General features: G+C 40.8%; 2 protein-coding genes across 2 annotated transcripts in view; both read right to left on the bottom strand.

Annotated features, from left to right (window-relative positions):
• The window catches only part of WDR35 (WD repeat domain 35), a 42882-nt gene extending 40166 nt beyond the window's left edge, over positions 1-2716 (bottom strand). Inside the window, exons 1-3 of the mRNA XM_058801499.1 lie at positions 2345-2716; positions 1970-2087; positions 1068-1139 (exon numbers count right to left, since the gene is read on the bottom strand). Coding sequence (XP_058657482.1) covers positions 1068-1139; positions 1970-2087; positions 2345-2716 — 562 coding nt within the window. The remainder of the gene's footprint in view (positions 1-1067; positions 1140-1969; positions 2088-2344) is intronic.
• A 4876-nt stretch (positions 2717-7592) lies between these two features.
• On the bottom strand, positions 7593-21849 carry MATN3 (matrilin 3). The gene is given in 9 exon segments (XM_058802688.1): positions 7593-8036; positions 9874-9981; positions 12554-12613; positions 12616-12663; positions 15233-15361; positions 16197-16319; positions 16735-16857; positions 19426-19995; positions 21720-21849. Coding segments are annotated over 9 exon segments (1347 nt in total). The 3' UTR covers positions 7593-7980.
• Positions 21850-22065: the final 216 nt, after the last annotated feature.

The following is a 22065-nucleotide window of genomic DNA, read 5'->3' as shown; positions in this document are numbered from 1 at the left end:
TCATGGTTTTGCAGTTTCTGACCACGTCTGACACTCTGGGTCACTGACAAAATTTTGCAGCTGTAGGAAGTTTGGGGTTTTTCCTCCTCTTAGTAGTCTGATCCTCACTATTGCTGCACTTTTAAAACATAATCTCCCTGACAATTACCCAAAAGAGCATTCTACACACAAATCCTTCAGATCCTCAAGCTTCATATGGGATCCCACTCACAAATACACACTTGAAATTTTATCAGTTCCATACTGCAGATCAAATTGTATCACACTTTTTCCTCCCCTCACTGCTGGGTACCCATTTTCTCTGTATCCTTTCCATTTTTAGTGCTTCAGTCAAGAACATTATCAACAGACGCAATCAAAGATATTCTGATTGTCAGAGATTTTTAGGGTAATAGGAATCTATTTCAGAATTGAAGACATCCATTCAAAGTATCAGCTAAATCAATTGCTCCCAATTAATTTGTTCCAATCCTATTTAATTAAGCCCTTAAAATACCCTGACTCTTGGCAGATTTCAACTGCAAGTCCTCACAAAGAAGTCCATTTCCTCAAATAATGCAAGGATTTTAGCATCCTCTTCATATCCCATTGTCCATGGCTGATGACCATCCAGCATTTCTCATGTGAGAAGTCCTCCCTAATTTGTGCTGCATTCAGTTTTTACTTTCACACATTATACTTCTCCAGCTTGCTTTCTAACCTCTCTAAACTTTGTACAGTGCAGTCTATGCATATACACATTCTGTTATTTGTCAATAAAGGGGAAAATTGTCATATATTTAACACAGAAATCAAGTTTACTGAACCAATTTTCATTTCTTCAGAAGAAAATGGAAAACTACTGTAACAGTAATCTCACAGATATTATTAAAAAGAAAAGCCAAACAGCCTTATCCAAGATGTCATGGTAAAAATATACAGCCAAGCTATTAGATACCATGCTGAATAATCACAAACTTTATTTTGGGTTTACAATAAAAAGTTATACCAAAATTACTCTGTCAGCTTCACAAAATATTGTATTTCTATTCTAACAAAAAGCAGACCAAATGCCCAAATACACTTACCACTATGACCTTCTAGAGTTTGAGTCACAGAAATGTTGTTAGGAGCTGCTAGTCCCTTTATCTTTGCCTCATCTAAAAAATAATAGAATTCACTATGAAAATAAAACTTAGAAAGCATACCTGTTATCATGTTTCTATGAATACTGAAGCTCTAATCACAATTTACATAGATACACTGAACCACTTAAAAAGAAGTACATAGTAACTGCAGGATGAAATTTCCACCCCTCAGTTCCATGTGTTTGCCATTCACATCTGTCATCCAAATTGAGACACACCTTATGGTCTAGCAGTTTTTCAGAGAAAAAAAGCAACAAAATAAACAAAAAAGAAAAACAACAACAACCAAAGAAAAACAAACCCCAAACCCCACAACAATATATATGGTTATCACATTTTGTTACATTCAGAAAAAAAAGTTTCAAAATTTTTGAAAATGGATTTTACTTTTCCTGGAACATTTATTTAAAAGAAAATACACAGCTTTCTCTGTAAAATAATTAAGATGGTAGAAAACATTAAAATAAAATTAAGAAATAACAAAGTAAGTTTCAAAATAAAGAGGGAGCCTACACAAAAATAATTAATTATATGCCCTAAAAAAAAAAAAAAAAGGAAGCAGCACTGAAGAAAACTTCAGCAGATATAATGGGCAGACAAATTATTTGTGTGCTAAATAAGACCAGCTGGAGAAAAACTGTACACATAAGACAGTGATGAAAAAATTTGATGTTACAAGAAATACATAATAGTTATGTACAGATTTAAAACATATGCAATATTGTCAAGTAACTTGGGGAAGAAGTTATGCTTAAGTGTGGTAGGTTTTGTTAAAATACAAATTAAAAAATTTTAAAAAAAAGAAACAAAAACTAACAAACTAACACACCTCTCCCACTTACCTGTTTGTGTTTCTAATTTTATTACTTTCAGTAATCCATCCTCTCCACCACAGGCTATGAAACCTTGGGTCTTATTCCAGGAAATACATTTTAATCGAATATTACCGGGAATTGCAATCTGAAAAAGAAGTATTTTGTATCTCTACACAGTCGCAATAACCACGTTTTATTTTACATCGTCTTATCTGAACACCTCAGAGACATCTACAATAGCACAAGAGACAAATTTATTTCTATTAACAGACCTGTACACGCAAAAAAAGAGAGAAGACAGAACTGTAAGCATAAGAGAAACTGTGCCACCCTCAAGCAATTGAACTTATGCAGTAAATAATAATAACAGGACACCTGCAAAGGTGTGCTGAGCAACAAAACCAGGTGACAGGGGTCACACAGTGCACAGAGCTTCGGCCTCCAGCGGAAAAGCCGCGTCCAGAGCCTGCCGGGGAAAACACTGCGGAGCTGCCGGAGCAGCGGGACACTGAAGAAGCCCCAAGCCAGGCCAGGGGAACCGGCGGGACAGAGCGGGACAGAGCGGGACAGAGCGGGACAGAGCGGGACAGCGTTCCGGGAGTGCCGCAGCAGCCGCGGGCGGCGGGAGAGCCCCGAGGGTCCCCTCAGCCCCCGCGGGCTCCGCGCTCCCGATCCCCGGGACTCCCCAGGGCAGCTCTCCCTGCCCGAGAGCAGCCTGCCCTCCGCCGCCCCGCGCCTCCCCAGCAGCACCTTCTTGCACAGGTAGATGAACATCGCGGCGGAGCGCAGGAGCCGGCGGGCCGGCCCTCACGGCAGCGCGCCCAAGCCGGCGCTGCGTCCCCCTGGCAACCGCCCGCGGAAATGGCGCCGCTTCCGGGGGAGCGGCCGGCGCCATTAAGGGTGTGCCCGCTCCGGCAGCGGGCCCGGATTCCCGCGTTGGGCCATGAGGGCATCGACCGGCCCAGGCTGTTCGGGAGTGCTCGGCTCGGTTAGAAAGCACTGCCCGTTCCTTAATAAAGGTCACGCTGCTTTTACACGAAGAAGTATCCCCAAGTTTGTGAACCGCAGGTTGTCTGCGCACGGTGTTTGTAGTGTAACTTACATCAAAATAGAATCATAGAATGGTTTGGGTTGGAAGGGACTCCAAAGGCCATCTAGATCCCTGCCATGTCCTGCCATGGGCCAGGACACCTTCCACGGACCAGGCTGCTCCGAGCCCCACTCAGCCTGGCCTCGAACACTTCCAGGGATGGAGCATCCATTGCTTCTCTGTGCCAGAGCCTCACCACCCCCACAGTAACAAATTTCTTCCTAATATATTACCTAAACCTGCCCTTCTTCAGCTTAAAGGCATTCCCAATCAAAAAGGAAGGAGACTTAATTGGAACAAAGAGCAGCTAATGTTATAAATAAGAAGCTTGACTAGGCTAATATTCAAGCAGCAATCAATTTATTAATTAATACGGTACAGTATGAGCAATACAGCACTGGGTACAATGGGGGAAGTTTTCCCTCCAACTGCACACCGATAGTTGAGGCTTACAGGTATTTATAGGGGTACTTATAAGCTTTCTTAGCAGTTTCTATTCACACTTTTTACTCATCATCAGTTTCTATTCCCAATTTTTACGTCACAGTTCTATACACTGTTGTGATTTAGTTTTTCTCTGGATGTATCCCAGAAAGGAGTATCCCCAGATGGTGGTGGTGCAGTTTCCGAAAGAAGGAAGAATCCCATCTGGTGAAGTCCAGCTCCCCCAGATGTGGGCCCACCTTTTAATTGCAAGGACTATAAATCTCATAACAGTGATGTCCAGCTTCCCTTGGTCGAAACTATAAATCCTTGAGTTGATGTTCATCTTCCTTTCTCAACCTGCTTTTCTCTGTTTTGTTAAGGTGTGAGATAAGCATGTTTCCTTTATATATATTCCAAAGCTATTGTTTCAAGGATACAAGCAATATTCTAAAATTGTACTTCAGAAGGTTATTATTGCAAAACTCTTTAAGGCTTAACTACAAGCAAAGAGCAACATCCTTAACACTTTAATTCAAATGTTCCTAAATCAACTAAGGTTAATTGCAAACAAAAGATAGGTTCAAAGGCCTTCTTCCATGCTTTACTTTCCTCAGTTATTATTAGAATTCGTCTTTATAACTGTCTCATGGTCAGTTTCCACACATATCACAATCACAAATACACACATTGCCTGGTATGTACCTGAGACAAAACACAGCGTTGTATTTCACACTGCCAAGTTCTCAGTGATGCTGAGGTATTAGAAAAATAAATTACTCACTAATACTGCCATGTTAAAATTTACAACTGGACAAGTTTTGATGATCTCAGACCTAGGGGGAGGTTAATAAAGCTTGGGGAGAAGGATGTCACACTGATAATGGACACAAAGAATGGAGAATTTATGGGCCACAAGGCCCACATTTGGCAGAACTCCCAAGATAAGAAAGAAACAAAGTCAACTCAGCATCGTGCGGCAATCAGCTCATACTGGGTAAAAGGTAATTCTGGCAGGGGCACATTGCAACCATCGGACCCAAGAAATCCACCAACCCAAAAGAAAAGAAAGACTGAGCACGTGGAGTAATTAACATGAGAAGAAAGAGAATCATTGACCAACAGAAGGTAGAACACTAATTAACAGAAGAACTATGTAACTTGTAGCACTATGTAACTCCAGCATCCATTGGCCTTTTGGTCAGAGACTGTGCAAGTATCTCCTCACCCAGGAGTGGATAAGAGACACAAAGATGCAACACATGAAAAGAGACTGTATAAAGTAAATAGAGGGATTGATGTAATATTGTGGAATTGGTGTTGTGTAGTAGAATTTTGGAAAACTCACACTTACATGCTTGAGAGTGACAAGTGGAGTGTATGAAGTAATGGTTAAAAAACTTTCTCTTTTGGGTAACAATGTGGAATGGGGCAATCAGTTAAACCTTCTCCTTGTTCTCCATTAGGATGTATTTTGAATCACTGGGACAAGTTTGGTGGAGAACTTCTTACAAAGTGGTAGTTAAATAAATACTGTACTCAATGGTGGCCAAAATATAAATTGGATGGTGATAAAAAGTGGCCAGAAATGGGAACATTAAATTATAATAACATGCTACAACTGTTATTTTGCAGAAGATTAGATAAGTGGGATGAAATCCTGTGTGTGGATTCATTTTTCTCATTGAGAAATGGTCATAAAACAAGAAAGAAATGCAGGTAATTGGTGTTTGATTCAAATGTGTTAATGATGATGGAAGAGAAAAAGAAATTATCTTGTTGCTGTTCTGCTTCTAGTATAGAGAAAAGGTGTCTGAAAGTGGATAGTGAAGAAAACGGGGCACAATTGTTGGTTTCTCTGAGAAAGAATCAGGATAGTGATAATTTGGACCAGGAAAGTACTGATGGTAAGACTGAATTAAGGGATGCATTTATTCCAATTGCAGGCAGAATTTGGGCACACTAAAACCCTGTATATGTAAAAGTTCCCTTTTCAACCACTGATTTGATACATTGGAAGGAGTCTGCCAGGTTGTAAAAACAAATTTGAGAAAAATTTTAAATTCTATATGGTACACCACATGATGTGAAACTGACAGGAAAAACTGACCAGGTGATGTGGTAAGAGAAAAAGCTTTAACAGATTATCTCTTGTCTTTAAACAAAAACCTGAAATTATTACACAGGTACTTGCTCTTTAGAACACCAGTCCCAATCAAGTCACCAATATATTCTTTCAAGCATGGAGATCAAGAGTACCTGAAAACCTGGAAAGATCTCCACTAGCTGAGAAGTGGAAAGGACCTTTTCAGGTACTGCTAACCACACACAGAGCCATGGAATTGAAATGACTGGACTCATGAATTCATTACACAGACCAAAGGTATTCCTCCAACTTTGTGGTGATCTTAACAGAAGGACCCCCAAAACTGAAACTTGACTTGGGACTCATGAAGTGCACATGGACAAAAACAGAATCTGTAGTGCAATTTTATTGTGTTCAGAAGAAATTTTACTATATTTTTGTGTTTTACTAAGTTTAAGAAGTTTTTATAGGCAATGTGCTTGATTTTTAGAACACCACTGAGCACCCAGACCTGGGTGCACAACTCTGAAATGAACAATCAAGTCTCTTTTGATTGTGTAATTATTGGCTTGTAGCACACTGGATAATAAATCCAATTTTTCTGAACAACAATATGTCCTATTTTAAACAAATCATTTATATAATCTTGGAATTTTACTTGGTACTCACAAAGTGAGGCAGGTGATTGCTCAGAGGAATTGCATGTAAATATTATCATTTATAATGCAAAATGAAGTTATGAATACTAGTGCATGAATCAAAGCCTGCCCAGCTGACAGCTTGCAAGATACATCTGGCCTCCAGGACAATATTCCACTATCCTATAAAATTTTACATCTCATCTGAAAACTGGCCTTAGTGTAAATAGGACTGATGTCATCCCCTCCCCATTGCCTAGAACTTGTAAAGTCTTGCATTAGATTTACAATTTGCTTATTCTTACCAATTACAGAGGCCAAGGCATACTTCTGGCCCTATAAATGCCTGTATAATACTCATGCCTAAGCAGAAGACATGAAAGTAAGCAAAGTAAAGTGCTGGATATAAAACTCCATGACTTGAAGAAATAAAAAAAAAAAAAATGCATGCACAGCACTTTGAAGAAATAAGTGTAGTATAGCCAGGATGTGCCATGCTAACTTTAATTGTACTACAGCAAATTAATATCAGTACAGGGACACACCACAAAACACCAAGCACAGCCAAATCCAGCATTCTTGGAGGTTTTATAGTCTCATTTTTAGCCCTTACAGCTGAAGCTGTGTCCCATGTTCACTTGTGCTGTTTTGTGTTATATTCCAGCTTCACATTACTGTGCAGGCATACCTGAAGTCACACTCCCATGTGCAGTGAACATAACTGAATGTGCTTGAATGTGGTGTGTGCAGGGTGTGAAACAAGTACAGATGTTGTTTCATACATCCTTGGCAAACCAGTTACCACATAGAATACTTTGTGCAATTATATTGCAAGGGTCTAGAAAATATATGGGATTTTTCCATTAAAAAAACACATCATTTTGACTCCTAATTTAAATATAATTTCTATAAAATTTGGATTATAAATGCCAAGTGTGTATATTTGGATTCCTTTAACAATTTTTTTTAATTGTTAGCTTGTGTGTTTTATCCCAAAAGCCTGATTGACACAAGTGTCAGTAAAGTCTGTAATGACAACAGGAACAACTAAGAACATAAGTAAATCTTGCAGGATAAAAATACTAAATTCTAGGATGTTTTTTGTTCTTCTACATTTTAAACATTATTAATACTTGAAATTACTGTTCAATATTTTATCTGTATTTACAGTAACATTTAGATTTTAAAAGCAAATACTTCTTTTTCAAAACATTTGATTTGGGGTAGTATTCTGTTTATTTCTTCCATGTATGCCTCCTTCATCCTTAAAGATTTGTTTCCTTGGGTTTTTTAAACCCTTTATTTCATCACACCTGTCCTTTAGGTTGAATACAAAATAACTTCCAACATCAACATGCATATCATATTATATTTTATTACAATAAGTTACACAATCCCAACTTCCCCATTTAATTGACAGAAGACATAGGCACATTTTTTCATTCTGCCTTGCCACTTCAAAATTTTATATAATGTGATATACTGTATCCATTCTTTTTTTTTCTGCATTTACTTTGAAGTAAGAGAATAAAAAATGCCGTTACTACAGAAAAGCAGTATCTGCAGTAGAAACTGAAGCACAGCAGGGATGAGTAGCTTCATGGCTATAAAGTGACTGTACATGAAGATCCTTAGTGTCACTGTATTTTCAAGACTCTTGTCTTCCTGAAGTCTTCTCCATGTTTGTCAATAATCATAAACCACTGCTGTTTTGTAAGCTGTGCAATGAAATAAAGCTTCCTGAAAACAATAAAAAGGCTTGATTCTGAAAGATTATTTTAAAATAAAGCAAAATGATAGCTCAGACAATCTGCTGTCTGTCTTGATATGCCTGCAGCTTCTCAGACACTTCATCTAGTGGTCAGGTGTTAAGGGCAATAACATAGATGACTATAAGGATTGTTTTATTTACAGTCTTTCATATTGCTGCATTTTCAAAAAACAGTCTGGTTTCTGGATGAGGTCAATACATGCTTGAAACAGAGATTTCCAAACATATTAGAGCTCTGTCAAGATTTGGCATCTTCCCAAATAATCTCAACAACCCTAATTTCTTATAATGTGTCGGATCAGGTGATACCCAGGGACAAGGAGCACAATGTGATGGTCTCTGCTATGTTTTCCAGATTGTCTTGAAAGGATGCTGGGGATAGAAATGGCCCATCAAAGAAAAACTTTGAAAGAAAGCCTCAGTTCTTTGTATAAAGTCTATTCCTAACTTAAACCCAGAACATTTTCTTGTTCAACATGAGCTCTTGGGGCAGAAAGATTGATCTCTGAAGGACATACTACTACTGAGATGACATTACAGGTTTAAATGTCTTGGTGTTCAGATTTAACTAATTACATTCCCTAGAATTATACATTATAATCCAGGAAAATCTGAGTTCTTCCCTTTGCTTTTCCCAGGCAGATAAACTGAACTCCAAGCACACTGCATGAAGAGGGATGTGCAATTAGACCTCATAAAAATAACTTTGAATTTATTAAAAAACTGGGAAAGTTTTGTGTCCTTGGCAGAAGTGTTTATTTGACTTTCAGAAACTTTGTCAAACTGAAAAATTCATGTATCTATCTAAATGATGTATAAGTGATATATATATCACTACTTTGCTCTCCTTTTTTTTTAATCTTAAATAGACTCTTCCTTGATTCCTTTCTAATCCACTCTTCCTTGACTCTGAAGCCTCAGAGATTGGGATGATAACCACAGACATAATGCTCCTTTAAATCAATTCCTATTTGAATAAGAGCACCTTTGACAGAAAAAAGCATTCCGTCTCAAAAATTTTCAGTGAAGAAAATCTGTGACGTTCCTTGGTAAATTGTAGCAGTGATCAACCACTCTCACTTCTAAAAATCATGCCTTATGACGTACCACAGCTTGTCCAACTTCAGCTTCCAGTTATTAGTTCCTGCCATGTCATCTGAGGGCATTTATTTCAGCATTCAGGCTTGCTGTGGTACCACAGAGATCACCACTTTCTATTTGTTTATTGGTTGGGGTTTTTTTCTCTCCCACATGTTTGTGGAATGTCTGATCCAGGGGCTGACCACGTTTCCCTTCCCGGCTGCAGCCACGGCACTGCAGCAAACGCGGCCGGCAAATCCCACCCCAGCCGGGACCTTGGGTCCTCCACGGGCACCCAGCCTGCCCAGAGCCTCCAGCACCCTGCCTTGCAGCCCCCTCATGCTCCTGCATGCCTGCATACTAACAAGCTCACACGTTTTCAGGGAAAAGAAGGTGCTGGAAAATCACTTGGGACAGTGCCTACCTATGGAGATGGGATGCTGAGGAATACCACAGCTAATGGGACTGTTGTCACACTGCCTGTGAAGTTGTCCCTAAAGTTTTGGGACATAATAGGAGGACTCAAAACTGAGTGTCTGATGTAACAGTAAAAGCCAGCCAGAAGAATTATGAGCTTGATAAACAGTTCTTGATGTTCAACATAGCAGATATAATCTAGGGGGTGTGGGCATATGCATTTATTTTATGTGTCATGTTGCTCTTCAATGAAATGTGAAAACATAGTGGTGTTTGCAACAACCTATCTTTTTTTTCCATAATATTTCTGAAATCATCCTGAAAATACTTTCTTCCCTGGATATTTCTTCCCTAGTTAATAGGGAAGCTACCTCAAAAATACCAGGAAAGTGCTGAATGAAGGTGATCATGTCAGAAAAAGGATATATTTTGTGGACAGAGCTTCGAGGCGTGAGGTCACTGAGTCCTGGAGGGCAGCTATGGCTTCACACTTACAGGATTCTTCAGCAGTTACAAGACTGCTTGTTATGGCTCCTAAGAGAGAAAACAGCATTTACTGTAATTACTACATGTGAACATTTAAACTACATTAGAACATTTAAATCCCAAGAAAATGCTTGATCCTGTGGAAGGATCAAACCCATGCTGTGAGACTACAGCAAGCACTGCAAGCCAGGCCAGGTGGGAAGGAGGGGCAGCAGTGAACAGGGGCTGGTGTGAATGACTCCAGGACAGGGAAGAGAGAGCTCAACTCGAACCAAGAAGGAAGCAGAGCAGGATGTTCCTCACCTGCCTACCTGGATCCTCTACACTCTTTAAATTAGACCATTACTGAGAAAAAATAAAAATATAAAAAAGGCCTGGCTGCAGAGACCAACCAGCCCCCCCTTCAACTTTAATTGTGTTACCCCACAAGTACTCTTGGTTTCTGACATTGGCGACATGCATAGGGAGTATGGACACAAATCCATTCAAATGTCACATGAATATAGATGGAGGGAATGGCATCATTCAAATAGGCCCAAGTGAATTTATCATCTAGCAGAAAGACACAGCAATCTAACTGGAGGAGCCAGTTAGTATGACAGGAGTTACCAGTCTCTTCAGAAAGGAAAAGTGATCATTGCTATACTCCAGAGTGCTTCCTTAAATCTGTTCCTAAGTCTTGAACTCAGTCTTCCAGACTTACAGGGGACCAGCTTCAGCTGTCCTCAACAATTCCTTTTTCTCCATAATTCACAGAAAAAACCAGCAATGATGACAATTTCACTGTAGTATAATAATGTCAAGCATCAGTAGATGGCTGTGAGATCTTGGCTGCATGAAAGGCAATTTAACCTCACCTACTCCATAAAGTAAATAAGTTAAGGCTGCACCACTTTGCTGGAGGCTGAGAACAAATGTATCAACAGCTACTGCAGCACAGGTACTGTAGTGAGTTCACCATCCATATCTGAGACTGGAATCATAAGCTTCCAAAAGCAAAGCCTTCTTAAAAGAGAGCCTACAAATACATTTTCAATAACTTACCAAGTAGTATTATGTGTATAAAATACCCATCTCTTGGTATTTTTTTTACATTACTTGCAAAGGCAGCAATAGCATATTAATAAATTTTGTTTTCTCTTGATATATAAATGCATAGCTGATTAATGTCAAACAATGTGTGTGAGCATTTGTAAAAGTAAAGTAAATTATACAAACAGTAAATTATACAAAAGCACATTTCTCTTTTTTCCTGGACTGTTTTGGCTCCTTTTTTTTGTGTGTGTGTTTTTGGTTTGGTTTGGTTTTTGGTTTTTGGTTTTGGTTTTTTTTTGTTAATCATGCCATTAATACTCCCCTTTTAAAAGGAAACTGCAAAATCTATGAGGTTGCAGATCTGACAGTGCAGAAACTCATTTGTCTTAAAGCCAATGTTGAAATTGGTGTCTCCTTGATTCCACTGAGGCTGTATTTGTTCAGCTCCCCTCTTTGGAACATTCCACTGGCTTTATGGTCAAAGTACAAAGAAGAGCTGTTCAAGAGTCAGCTGGAGGAAGGCCAGTTCAGAACATCACACCAACATGGTTGGTTTCCAACCAGCTGCCAGTTAACATTTTATGTCTGCATTTAAATTCTCCAATGATAGATACAGATCCTCCTTGGATTTTGTCTCTTTTAACAAAATTATTTTTCCAACCAGCTCTGGCAATTGTCCAAAGATATTCTGAATTCTTCTACAGTCCTACTGTGAAATTGAAAGTGTTCCAGTATTTGATATTCAAAATTTGGGGCATTCCTGTTGCCACTGGGATGCCCAACAAGACACACAAAGCATGCTAAGCTGTGTTTTTACACTGCCTTTGTGGTCATGTCCAGACCAACAAAAAACTATTTTTGCAGATGGTGTTTGTCTATATCAACCAATTTTATAACTCTGCTCTTACACAGCATCTTCAGCCACTTGATGTGATGGCAAGTTATTGCCACTCCGAACCAGGGGTTCAGCTAGGCAGCTCCTGAGGTCCCTTCCTACCCAACTTAACTTTGCATTCTACATCAAACTGGAGAGGTTCTGCCAACACTTGATCCCAGTACTGCCCATCTGAAAACAGTTGGTGAGTTCATCCTTGCCCCACTGAGCTCAGAGGAGACACCAAGAATGCAAGGTTTAGCATTGCAGCAGTTCTGACCTGAGCATTGCTCCCCTGGGGACCCCCAGCCATTCTCCAAATGCTGGTAGGCAATGGAGACTCACATCCCAGAGGCAGGTGCCCCAGAACCCTGCTTTGCCAACACCCCCAGTTATTCCCCTTTCAGGAATGCAGGTTATGACAGATTGTATTTTTAAATACAGTGAGTCCTTCAAGGTATGATGACAGATAAGAAACAACATTAAACTAGTTTTAAATACAGTAACTGCTATAACTAAAGAAGAAGGACCAAACTAGCTCAACATATTTTGGAAAGAGGTATAAAATAATGAAAAGGGATTATACATCCTGAGAGCTTGTGAGTTGATAGACCATTTCTCAAACAGATTAAAAATGTTTAACACATTAAAAAGAGGTGCTTCAATAAATAAACATATTCAGGGAAAAAAATCCAAACATTAAGTTATTACCTGAGCATGTTTTGTCATCTGAATTTAAGATAAAGTCTTCATAGCAGTCACAGGTCTGTGATCACTCACACAGACCTGGTACCAGCCATAGGTTCCTGGTGCACACACACCAAAACCAAGATAACATTTTTAATGCTCCCCAATGGCAATGCTTTTCCATGATGGGAGCCTCTCCTCTATGAATCTTATCAGGGACAGCTGAGATGTGTAACTGGTCTCACCTTGGAGCAGCAATTGTCTCACTGGGGATTAATACATTAATTCATACAAGGGATACCTCAGAGCTTGCTCCCTCTGAGCCAGCTGTGTAACCCCACCAGATGTGAGGTGCCACATCAGCTCCAAAGGCACGCTAGGAAAGGTTTCCAGTACACAATAACTTTACAGTAAGCAGACTGGGAAGGAAAGAAACACTTCTGAAATTGTTGTATTTTTACAGTGACACAAAGTCACTGAGAAGCTAAAGAAAGGAACAGCAAGATGAAATTCAGCTGGAGGGGAGGACATCACCTCAAAGTGTCTTGCATGGTGATACACACATTCCACAGAACTGCAAAGTGTGTGACTAACCCCAGCTCTTCTCAACAATTTGTCAGTTCTGGGTTTGCTGAATATTACATAAATTAGGGAAGGCCTTATTTATAAGTTGACAAAGACTGCATGGGGAGTATTATTAACATTATTATATATAAAGTTCTTTGTGTCTCTGACATTTGCTCAAGTGGGCGAGGCAGAGGACACAGAACTGTTTTTTGACAACTGAGTGCAGGTGAAAGCTCCAAACTTTAGAGAATATCAACCCATATCCAAACTTTAGACGATATCAACCCATATCCAAACTTTAGAGAATATCAATCCATTTCCAGATTTTAGAGCTGGTCATAGTGATTCCCATTAGCAAATGCATCTTCATTTGCATTCACATGAGGATGTTTTTACTGCATGTCAGCGTGCTGCTAACCAGAGCAGGGTGCACAGAGCGTGTTTTTATCTGACTATCAACATCACAAAATTAGTAGGAAATTTTGGAATGCTGGCAACACTTTTTTGCAGCTGTAACAGATGGCAAAAGGAATGGAACTGAAAGTGAAGAAGCTACAAAACAATTATCCAACAGAATTTCAGAGAACAAATATCTTGATTTTAAGAGACTATTTGGCGTTATTTCAACTCTAATTGAGTTGGAGAAGACACTGTTTTATGGAGTGAAAAGATCATAAACAGAAAAGTATATGTGGCTGCTAAAAAAGATGTGACACCCACTGCCAGTTACAAAGTGGGCACTTTCTGTGTGAGGCTGCTGTTTTCTGCCAAATTTAACACGTCAATTCTGAAAGGCCAAGCTGAGAAAGAGTTCCTATATTTGGATATCTTTGCAGTAAGAGAGCCCAGCAAGGCACAAGAAAAAATAGAGTGGAGAAAGAAAGGAAGAGAGGAAGAGAGAGAGAAAAGAGAGTGAGAAAAAGAGAAAGAAAGGAGAAGGGAAAGGAACCAAATGAAAAGAAGAAAAAAAGGAAAAGGTAAAAGAAAAGGAAAAAAAGACCCTCTCCCAGACCTAGACTATTTTTGCATCATGTTTTGCACATCTTTGTGATATAATTGAGACAAAGACCTGAATGGTTGGGAAATCATTAGCAGGATACTGCAAAATGAGATTCAAAAGGGAAAAAAGCAAGCATGTGAAGAACATAATTTAAAGTTTGAGTAAGCAGAAGGAGAATCAGTGCTATGAAATGAGGTTTGGGATTAGACTCCCAAAGGGGAGGCCTAACTGAATTTGCATTCCATCATATGTTTATTGCCTCTCTGTAATGCCAGCTAAGAGCTAATCCTAAGCACCATATTTACAAAATCAGCTCCTAAGCTAGGCAGGAAGAAATACTGAGACCCTCTGGCTTCACCTCTTTGAGATTTGAGACCTGTGACTTACCTTGAGAGATTTGCCCAGGAGCTTCCTGGAACTGGAAGCCTAAATTCAACAGTTTGTCACACAAAATATAGTGAGGAAAGGGATTATAGTGGAAGTGGGGGAAAAAAAGGATTTTGCCTAAATAAATCATGAGACATCCAAAGAAATTCAGAGTGATGATCAAACCCTAATCAAGATAATATAGAATAGATAACAATTTGTAGATAATATATACTTATGTGTACATCCCTGAGTACCAGCTACATCTATGCTCTTACATCTCAGCACTGAGAAGGAACACTTTCCTCCATCTTCTACAGCTTTAAAGCTGGAATATTTTTTAAGGTCCAAACACATCCACCAGAAAGAGCAATCATACTCAGGATGATACAGACAACAATCATTCTTCCAGCACAGTCCATGTTCTCCCTCATCTCATTGCCTTGTACTGCTTTACTGAAGATTTTCTGACAGAAATGGTCCACATCACATACTGGATATGGCAATTCATTCTCCATGGGTGTGAAAATACTGTGAAGTCCTCAAGGAAATGTCAAATGGCATTTTAATTTAACCAAATACAGGCTTCACACTACTGCAGAAGAGCCAAGGATCTCATATTACTACTGTACATATGGAAAAACAAAGTTGCCCTGAGTTTTGAGGAGTTGTACAAAAACTCTGTTATTTTATAAGAAAAAATAACATCAATTAGCCAGATTTTTAAAAGCCGCTTGCTTTTAGTGGAACATAATTTTTCCTTAATCAGATCTTACCTGAGCAAGTCTTCTTGTCTGGATTCAGAGTGTATCCCTCATAGCAGCCACATCTGTAGGATCCATCATTCCTCAGACAGACTTGGGCACAGTCATGCCTCCCAGGTGCACACATGTCCATGGCTGTGGTGAGCCATGGTTTAGGAAAGAAACCTGTTAATCCCTCCCACATACTATTTTAAATGCTCAACATTTTAAATTTTAATTTCCTTACAATTTAACCAGTGTCCTACTGCATTATTATATTATGCTGCAGACAAGTGAATTCAGTTATTAATTATTTAATGAAGGAGGCAGATACTGCAAGACATGACTACACCACATCTCATGCAGTTCTGTCTTGCATCAGCAATCCCAAGAGTCTTGTACATCCCCAGTAAGGATGAAGCTAAAAACCCCCATGAGATGAGCAATAAGCTGCCCTGTGTCAGACTAAGCCGCTAAACAGTGTTTATGGAATTCTGTGAAGACTAAACAAATAAAATGGTAGATAAGTGCCAAACTGCATTTTCTAATCAACAAATTTAAAGAAAAATGCAATGTTACTGTTATTGGTGTTGCTATAGGATACGAAAGAACATAAGCACACTACCGCTTTCAAGGTGAAGGAAAAAAGAGAAGTTTATTTTCTGACTTTAATATTTATAGTTTTACAAAAGTGACAGCGGATTGGAGGGTGACAGTGACATCTCTCCAATGACACCGGTTAAACTAACAGTCTATTAACTCTCTCTTCTTCTATAAAGGAATGCAAAACAATGAGTTATTTACAGAAGGTATGTGAGAAAGTTCACTACAAGAATGTCAACATCAGAAGGCTTAGAAAATCTTAAAACACCAGGGTGACAATTAGAAACAAGGAAAAGATGACAGCTGAGTTCTCATTTTAGGGTAACTCACAGAAAACATGTCCATATCTCCAAGAGTTTCATGTATTCAAGTAGCCTTTAATTATTACCTGAGCAAGTCTTCTTGTCTGGATTCAAGGTGTAGCCTTCATAGCAGTCACAGACATAGGAGCTGTTGTTACTCACACAGATCTGGTCACATTCGTGCCTCCCAGGTGCACATGGGTCCACAGCTTGGTAAGAATGTTAGAGAAACAACCTATTGTTAATAACAAGCAGTTTGGGATGGAGTGCACACTCCTATTTTTAAATATATTTTGATTTGGAATCAGCTCAGAAATGGCAATAGTAATTGAAGGAATTAGAACAAGTAGGAGAAAATATCTATGGTGTCTACATCTGAGGACTTTGTTTCAGCATCTGGCCCTAATGAATGGATCCGTAGGCACAATAAAAAGGACAGTGATAGAATCAAACTACATCTCACCATTACTTGCAGCTGAGTTTTAGTTATTATTCATTTCTAGAATTCTTATTGGAAAATATATAGATGTTTGTTGTTTCAACAGAAGCAAACAAGTAGCATCTCAAATCCATGAACAGTGGGGTTTTTTTCCTAGTTGAACTCATTATCCAAAGGAATAATACCTGAGCAGGTTCTCTTATCTGGATTCAGGGTGTATCCCTCATAGCAGTCACAGAGGTGGGATGCCCCAGCACTCACACAGAGCTGCTGGCAGCCGTGGCTCCCCAGGGCACACACACTCACAGCTGCAAAGGGCAGTGACAGAGAGCTGCTTCAGCCACCCCGGAGGAGAGCAACAGGCATTACTCATTCCTGCTTACACACGGACATCTTGCACTGTTTGCTGGATTACTGGTAGTGAATGTCAGTGCAGTGTTCCTGTCAGAACAAGTTACAGACCTCCTTTGCAGCACTCCATAGCCAGGAGAGAGAGGCCATAAGCGGCACGGAAATAACTCATTACCTGAGGTGGCAGGAGAAAAGATGAACTGAAAATGAGATGGTTCAAAAGGAGAGATATTAAGTATTCAGTAACATTACACGGGAAAGGAGAACTCAGCCATGAAAAGCTCTTCCAGCTCTTTGTATGCAGTTCCTTTCTGTCATGGGAAGGGGAAGGGGAAGGGGAAGGGGAAGGGGAAGGGGAAGGGGAAGGGGAAGGGGAAGGGGAAGGGGAAGGGGAAGGGGAAGGGGAAGGGGAAGGTTTTACCTGAGATTTTTACTTAGATTTGTAGTCATTAATTAGTATTATTGTGCATATGGACTACTGGTAAAATCAATCTCCAAAGCAATACCGGTGAGATAAAAAATCAGAAGTAAGAGTGCTTAAACCTTCTCAGGTGTTTCTGAAAATAAGGCAATTTTGTGGCAACAAAATGGCAACATTCCCATTTTCTAAAACAAGGAAGATTTAGAATTATTCTAAAAAAGGCTGATAGAATTGTCTTGTGTTTACATTTTACATTAACAAAATCTCTGGGTGATCTTTTCAAGCATAAGTGAGAAGCTCAGACTCAAATAGTCAGATTTTTGTGGTAGGAAAGTCAAACGTCCACTGACTTGGACAGCTACTCAAGGCTAAGACTTTTCCATCTCTGGGATGGCTTCATGCTGAATAATGCTCTCAGTGCATCAAGAACTTGGTGTTAGCCAACTATTTTCCCCCTGAACATTACTTTCCCTGTTTATAGTTCACCCTGCAAATAAATTAATTGCCTTGGTCAAAGCGAAAGAAAATCCAAATTGCCACTGGTGAGTCCAGATTTCTGACCAAAAGCAGTCTGGAGCTGTAAAGAGACCCAGTTTACCACACTGTCTTAGAAGACCCTCTTAGATTCATTTGGTTTATAGGAGTCTTTTTAAAGACTGTTTTCCTTCAACCTGTTATTTTCATGAATCCCAGATTCTGGCAAACTGCATGCAGGCAACTCAGAGTTCCACTGGAAGTGTACATGTGTGAGCTCTCTGATTTACCCTCCAGCCTTGCAGGGGCCTAATTTCTATGCTTCAGCACAATAAACAGTTTATTCCTAAGAACAAGAGATTTTTCTTTGCTGCTATGAAAGGGCCTGCTTTGGTGAGAACATGAGTGGACACGAGTGCTGTGTTCACAGCACACGTACCTGTCCAGCCAGGTGAGCACTTGTGAGGATCTGGTGAGCGTGCTGTCAAGCCAAACCTCAAGGCATTTCCTATGCTAATTATTGGCAAAGTGTCCTGTCTGCAGATGGTCTTACACGTTTACTTCATACCTAGAGAAAGAGGTTTATTCACTTTAAACATACTCCAAAGATGTGGTGGTAATTTTTAGTAAGGCTCTGAAATAACAAAAGTAACACACTGCCAACCATGTTCCCAAGGAAGTGGCTGTTATTTTCATTCTTTTACAATGTCATTTATACCTATTTTACCCATGATCCGCTGGAGACTTATTTTAAAGTAAATTTCTTAGAAATTCACTAGGAAAATCTATTTTGCACAAGTTTTTTAATTGTCAGAAAGTTGTCATTTGATTTTTGTGAGTAGGGCTGTGTCACAGCTATCTATAGGCAGCTCTAAATACTCCAGATGACCTTTTTTCCTTGTTAATGACAGTAACAGCCCACTCTGGCCTAGCATTGTCAGTGGAGTTCTAGCCTAAACCAAATACAGCATTTTTTGAAGATAAGCGCTGAAAAAGCAAAGCTAATTATTCCCATCCCACAGTTCCTTGTCTAAATCAAGTTGCAGAGAAACAGAGGGAGATGTGAGCCTGGCACACTGGAAAAGCCCAGCAGTGCCTAAGGAGTGAAAGCCTGTCCTGAGATGATCTGCTGCTGCATCTGGGCACTTTATCCTGCACCAGATTGCTCAAGCCAGTGTGGTGGCTTACCTGCCACACCGATTGTCCCACTCTGAACCTACAGGGAATCCCTTCAGCTCCACACTCCCACCCTCCTTGCTTCCCAGTGAGATGGAAAAAGAAACAAGCAGCCTGCACAGCTCTGGTGTACCTTCAGTAATTCAGTAAATATATACAATTAAACCTTGTCCAGATTGCTGCAATTTCTCTTTCTCTCTAAATCTGGCCAACTGCTCAAGGAGGTTCACTCGAGTCAGGTCTGTTACCTACACTGAGGTCACTATTCAAAATGACAGGCTGTTACTTGGCCTCCACTGAAAAAGCGGGTTGGCTTGTTTGCCCAATGGATGGTAAAGGAAATATTTAGATGTGATACATAACACTTCTGAAAAACGTCTTTCTTAAGGAGTGCAACCACAGCAGCAGTCCAAAGGAGCCAAGTTACACTGCCCTCTCGGACTGCTCCCCTTACCACAGAAAGTCTGCCTGAATCTGGATGTCAGCTTTTCGATCACGCCATAGGTCTCCACATAGAAGACGTGTTCATCCAGGGGCTCGCTGGCCATCATCCTCAGGGACTGCACGTCCGCCCGGCCCACCCCGACCGCGTAGATCTCGATGCCGGCCGTCCGCGCGCTCGCCGCCACACCTTGGACCTGGTCCTGCGGCCGCCCGTCCGTCACCACAATGACCACCCTGGGGATGCTGAAGGTTGCTGGCCGGGCGCCCATTTCCTCTGTGAAGACTTCTTCCATGGCAGTTCGGATGGCAAGGCCGGTCATGGTGCCAGCAGACAAGGGCGCAATGCGGGACACAGCCTCCTTCAGAGAGGCTCTGTCAAAGTGGGTCCGGAGGGGAAACTCCACCCTGACGGTGCTGGCGTAGTTCACGACGGCCACGCGCGTCGTTCTTTCACCAACATCCAGGGTATCGATCATTTCTGACAGGAAGAGTTTCACTTTCTCAAACTCCTCGGGTCGCACGCTGCGGGAGCTGTCTACGATGAAGAGGAGGTCGAGAGGCCGGTTCTTACAGGCAGTGTCTGCCAAGAGAGAAGGAAAATGCTTCAGTCACCTCCCACACGGGACAGGAGCTTCACCCAAGGGCAGCGAGTGCTGTCATGGCAAACTACTCCTGCCACATAAAGCTGGTTGATTCTTTATGAAGAGGCTTCACATTATAGTGAGCAACATATTAGAGGGCCATAAATATTAATTTTGACAAGTAATTAATAACTGGGTTTTTCTAAGCATTAATAGATAGGTGCACATTTGAGCGCTCAAAATGTCTAACTGTCCTTGAAACAAAGGGTGGTGGTTTTCATGTAACAGCCAACAAAGAGATGAAACGATTATATATAAATGTATTTACTGTTTATTTTCATAATGCTTGAATTCCAGTTTTTATAAGAAAAAGAAATAAAATGGCAAAACATCTGACTAGATCATATAGGCAATGGATCGTTATATATTTTTGGATAGTAACAATATAAACTGCTAATCAGGAATTATTCCTTGTTTGTAAATCACAATCCAAAATACACAACAAGAACAAATAAAGGCCAACAAGGATAAAGACACAAATGATGTTGTAAAAAGGCTTCTTTGGAAATTGTTATTGTTTATGGCTTGTAGAGCAGAGAAAGAAAAATGAAATTACTCATGAAGTAATTTTATATGTAAAAATAAACATTTATACACACATTTCCAAAATTCCTCACTGCCATATAAATCTAGACAGAAGCAGAAAAGCCATAGCTTAGATCAGAGACAAACATCACTTCTAGAAGACAAAAACCAATCAAGACAGTGACAGCAGGCAACTGAAATGCCCCCTCCCTGTCCTGATATACCACATCCTGACACAGACAGTACCTTGTACTTAATTTATATCATCAAGGCTGGATTTGCAGCTGAAAAATGGAAAACCCAAAACAAGAGTATTTCTATAAAAGAGACATCCTGGCTCACCAGTGCATTAAATAGCATAATATGAGGTGTTCAGTTTGAATTCACACCTTGAGGGCTGTTTTGGGAACCCGACACACCTCTCCTGACTACTATCAAGTTGACTTTTATTATTCCATTCCAGCTGAAATTTAAAAACATCTTCACAAGTATCTTAAAAGTAGAGGTGAAAACAGCACTTCCCCCCCCCGCCCCCAACGCACTGGAAACTTTTTTTCTCTAATTCAAGTGAAAAGAGAGGGAAAAAATGAAATTGCACAAATTTCCTCAGGAAGCACAGCAGCATAGTTTATTTTGCCTTTGGGTGGAGTAATAGATCAGACAAATCTAGGATCCCACCCAGCTATATTCTATATAATTCTATATTCATCCTGTAACAGTTTCACTCAGTTTCGCCTTTGGGAAGCTGAAAAAACATGAAGAAATGTTAGCGCATACATGCATAGCTTAAGACATGAAGAAAAAAAAAAAAAAAAAAAAAAAGACAAAAAAAAGACAAGCAAGGTTTGTCCAAAAAAAAAAATAAAACCACATAAAAAGAAAGATAAGAAAGAAAAAAGAGCCAGTGAGCCAGTGGAGCCAGTGCAGTATTTGTAGGCAGAAAACTTCCCTTTTTTAGATTGAAAAGGAAAAAAACCTTTTCAGTAACCTGGTCCTTGCACGAGTCTGAAATAAAGATGTTTCGAGCAATGAGCGCAGGTAGGGAACAGCTACGCGGGGTTCAGGTAGGGAAGAGCCGCGCGGGGCAGCAGCGGGAGCGGCAGCGGGAGCGCGGGCCGGGCCGGTCCCGGTGCGGTACCTGCGGAGCGGCCGCCGGGGCGCGGCTGCCGGCGCGGGCGGAGCGCGGGGCCCCGCGGGGCCGCGGGCAGCGGCGGCAGCGCCAGCGCCAGCGCCAGGCAGCAGCGCAGGATGCCGAGCGCCCGTCCCATGGTGCTGCTGCTGCCGCCGGCCCCGCGCCCGCCGCGCCGCCTTTTAACCTGCCGGGAGCGGGAAGGGGGAGCGGACAGCGAGGGGGCATCGGCCGCTCCCTCCTCCGCAGGGCGGGCCGGGAGCCCTCGCTCCCCCGCCCCGACGGGCGCTCAGCCCCGGGGAGAGAGACGTTGGGAACGGGCGGCCGGGCCGAGCAGGGCTCAAACCTGGGCGCA

Source organism: Ammospiza caudacuta, chromosome 3 (genome assembly GCF_027887145.1).
Source record: "Ammospiza caudacuta isolate bAmmCau1 chromosome 3, bAmmCau1.pri, whole genome shotgun sequence".
NCBI classification, from domain to species: domain Eukaryota; kingdom Metazoa; phylum Chordata; class Aves; order Passeriformes; family Passerellidae; genus Ammospiza; species Ammospiza caudacuta.
Note: the sequence above shows the minus strand (reverse complement) of the source record. Positions and strands in the feature narration are given on the sequence as shown.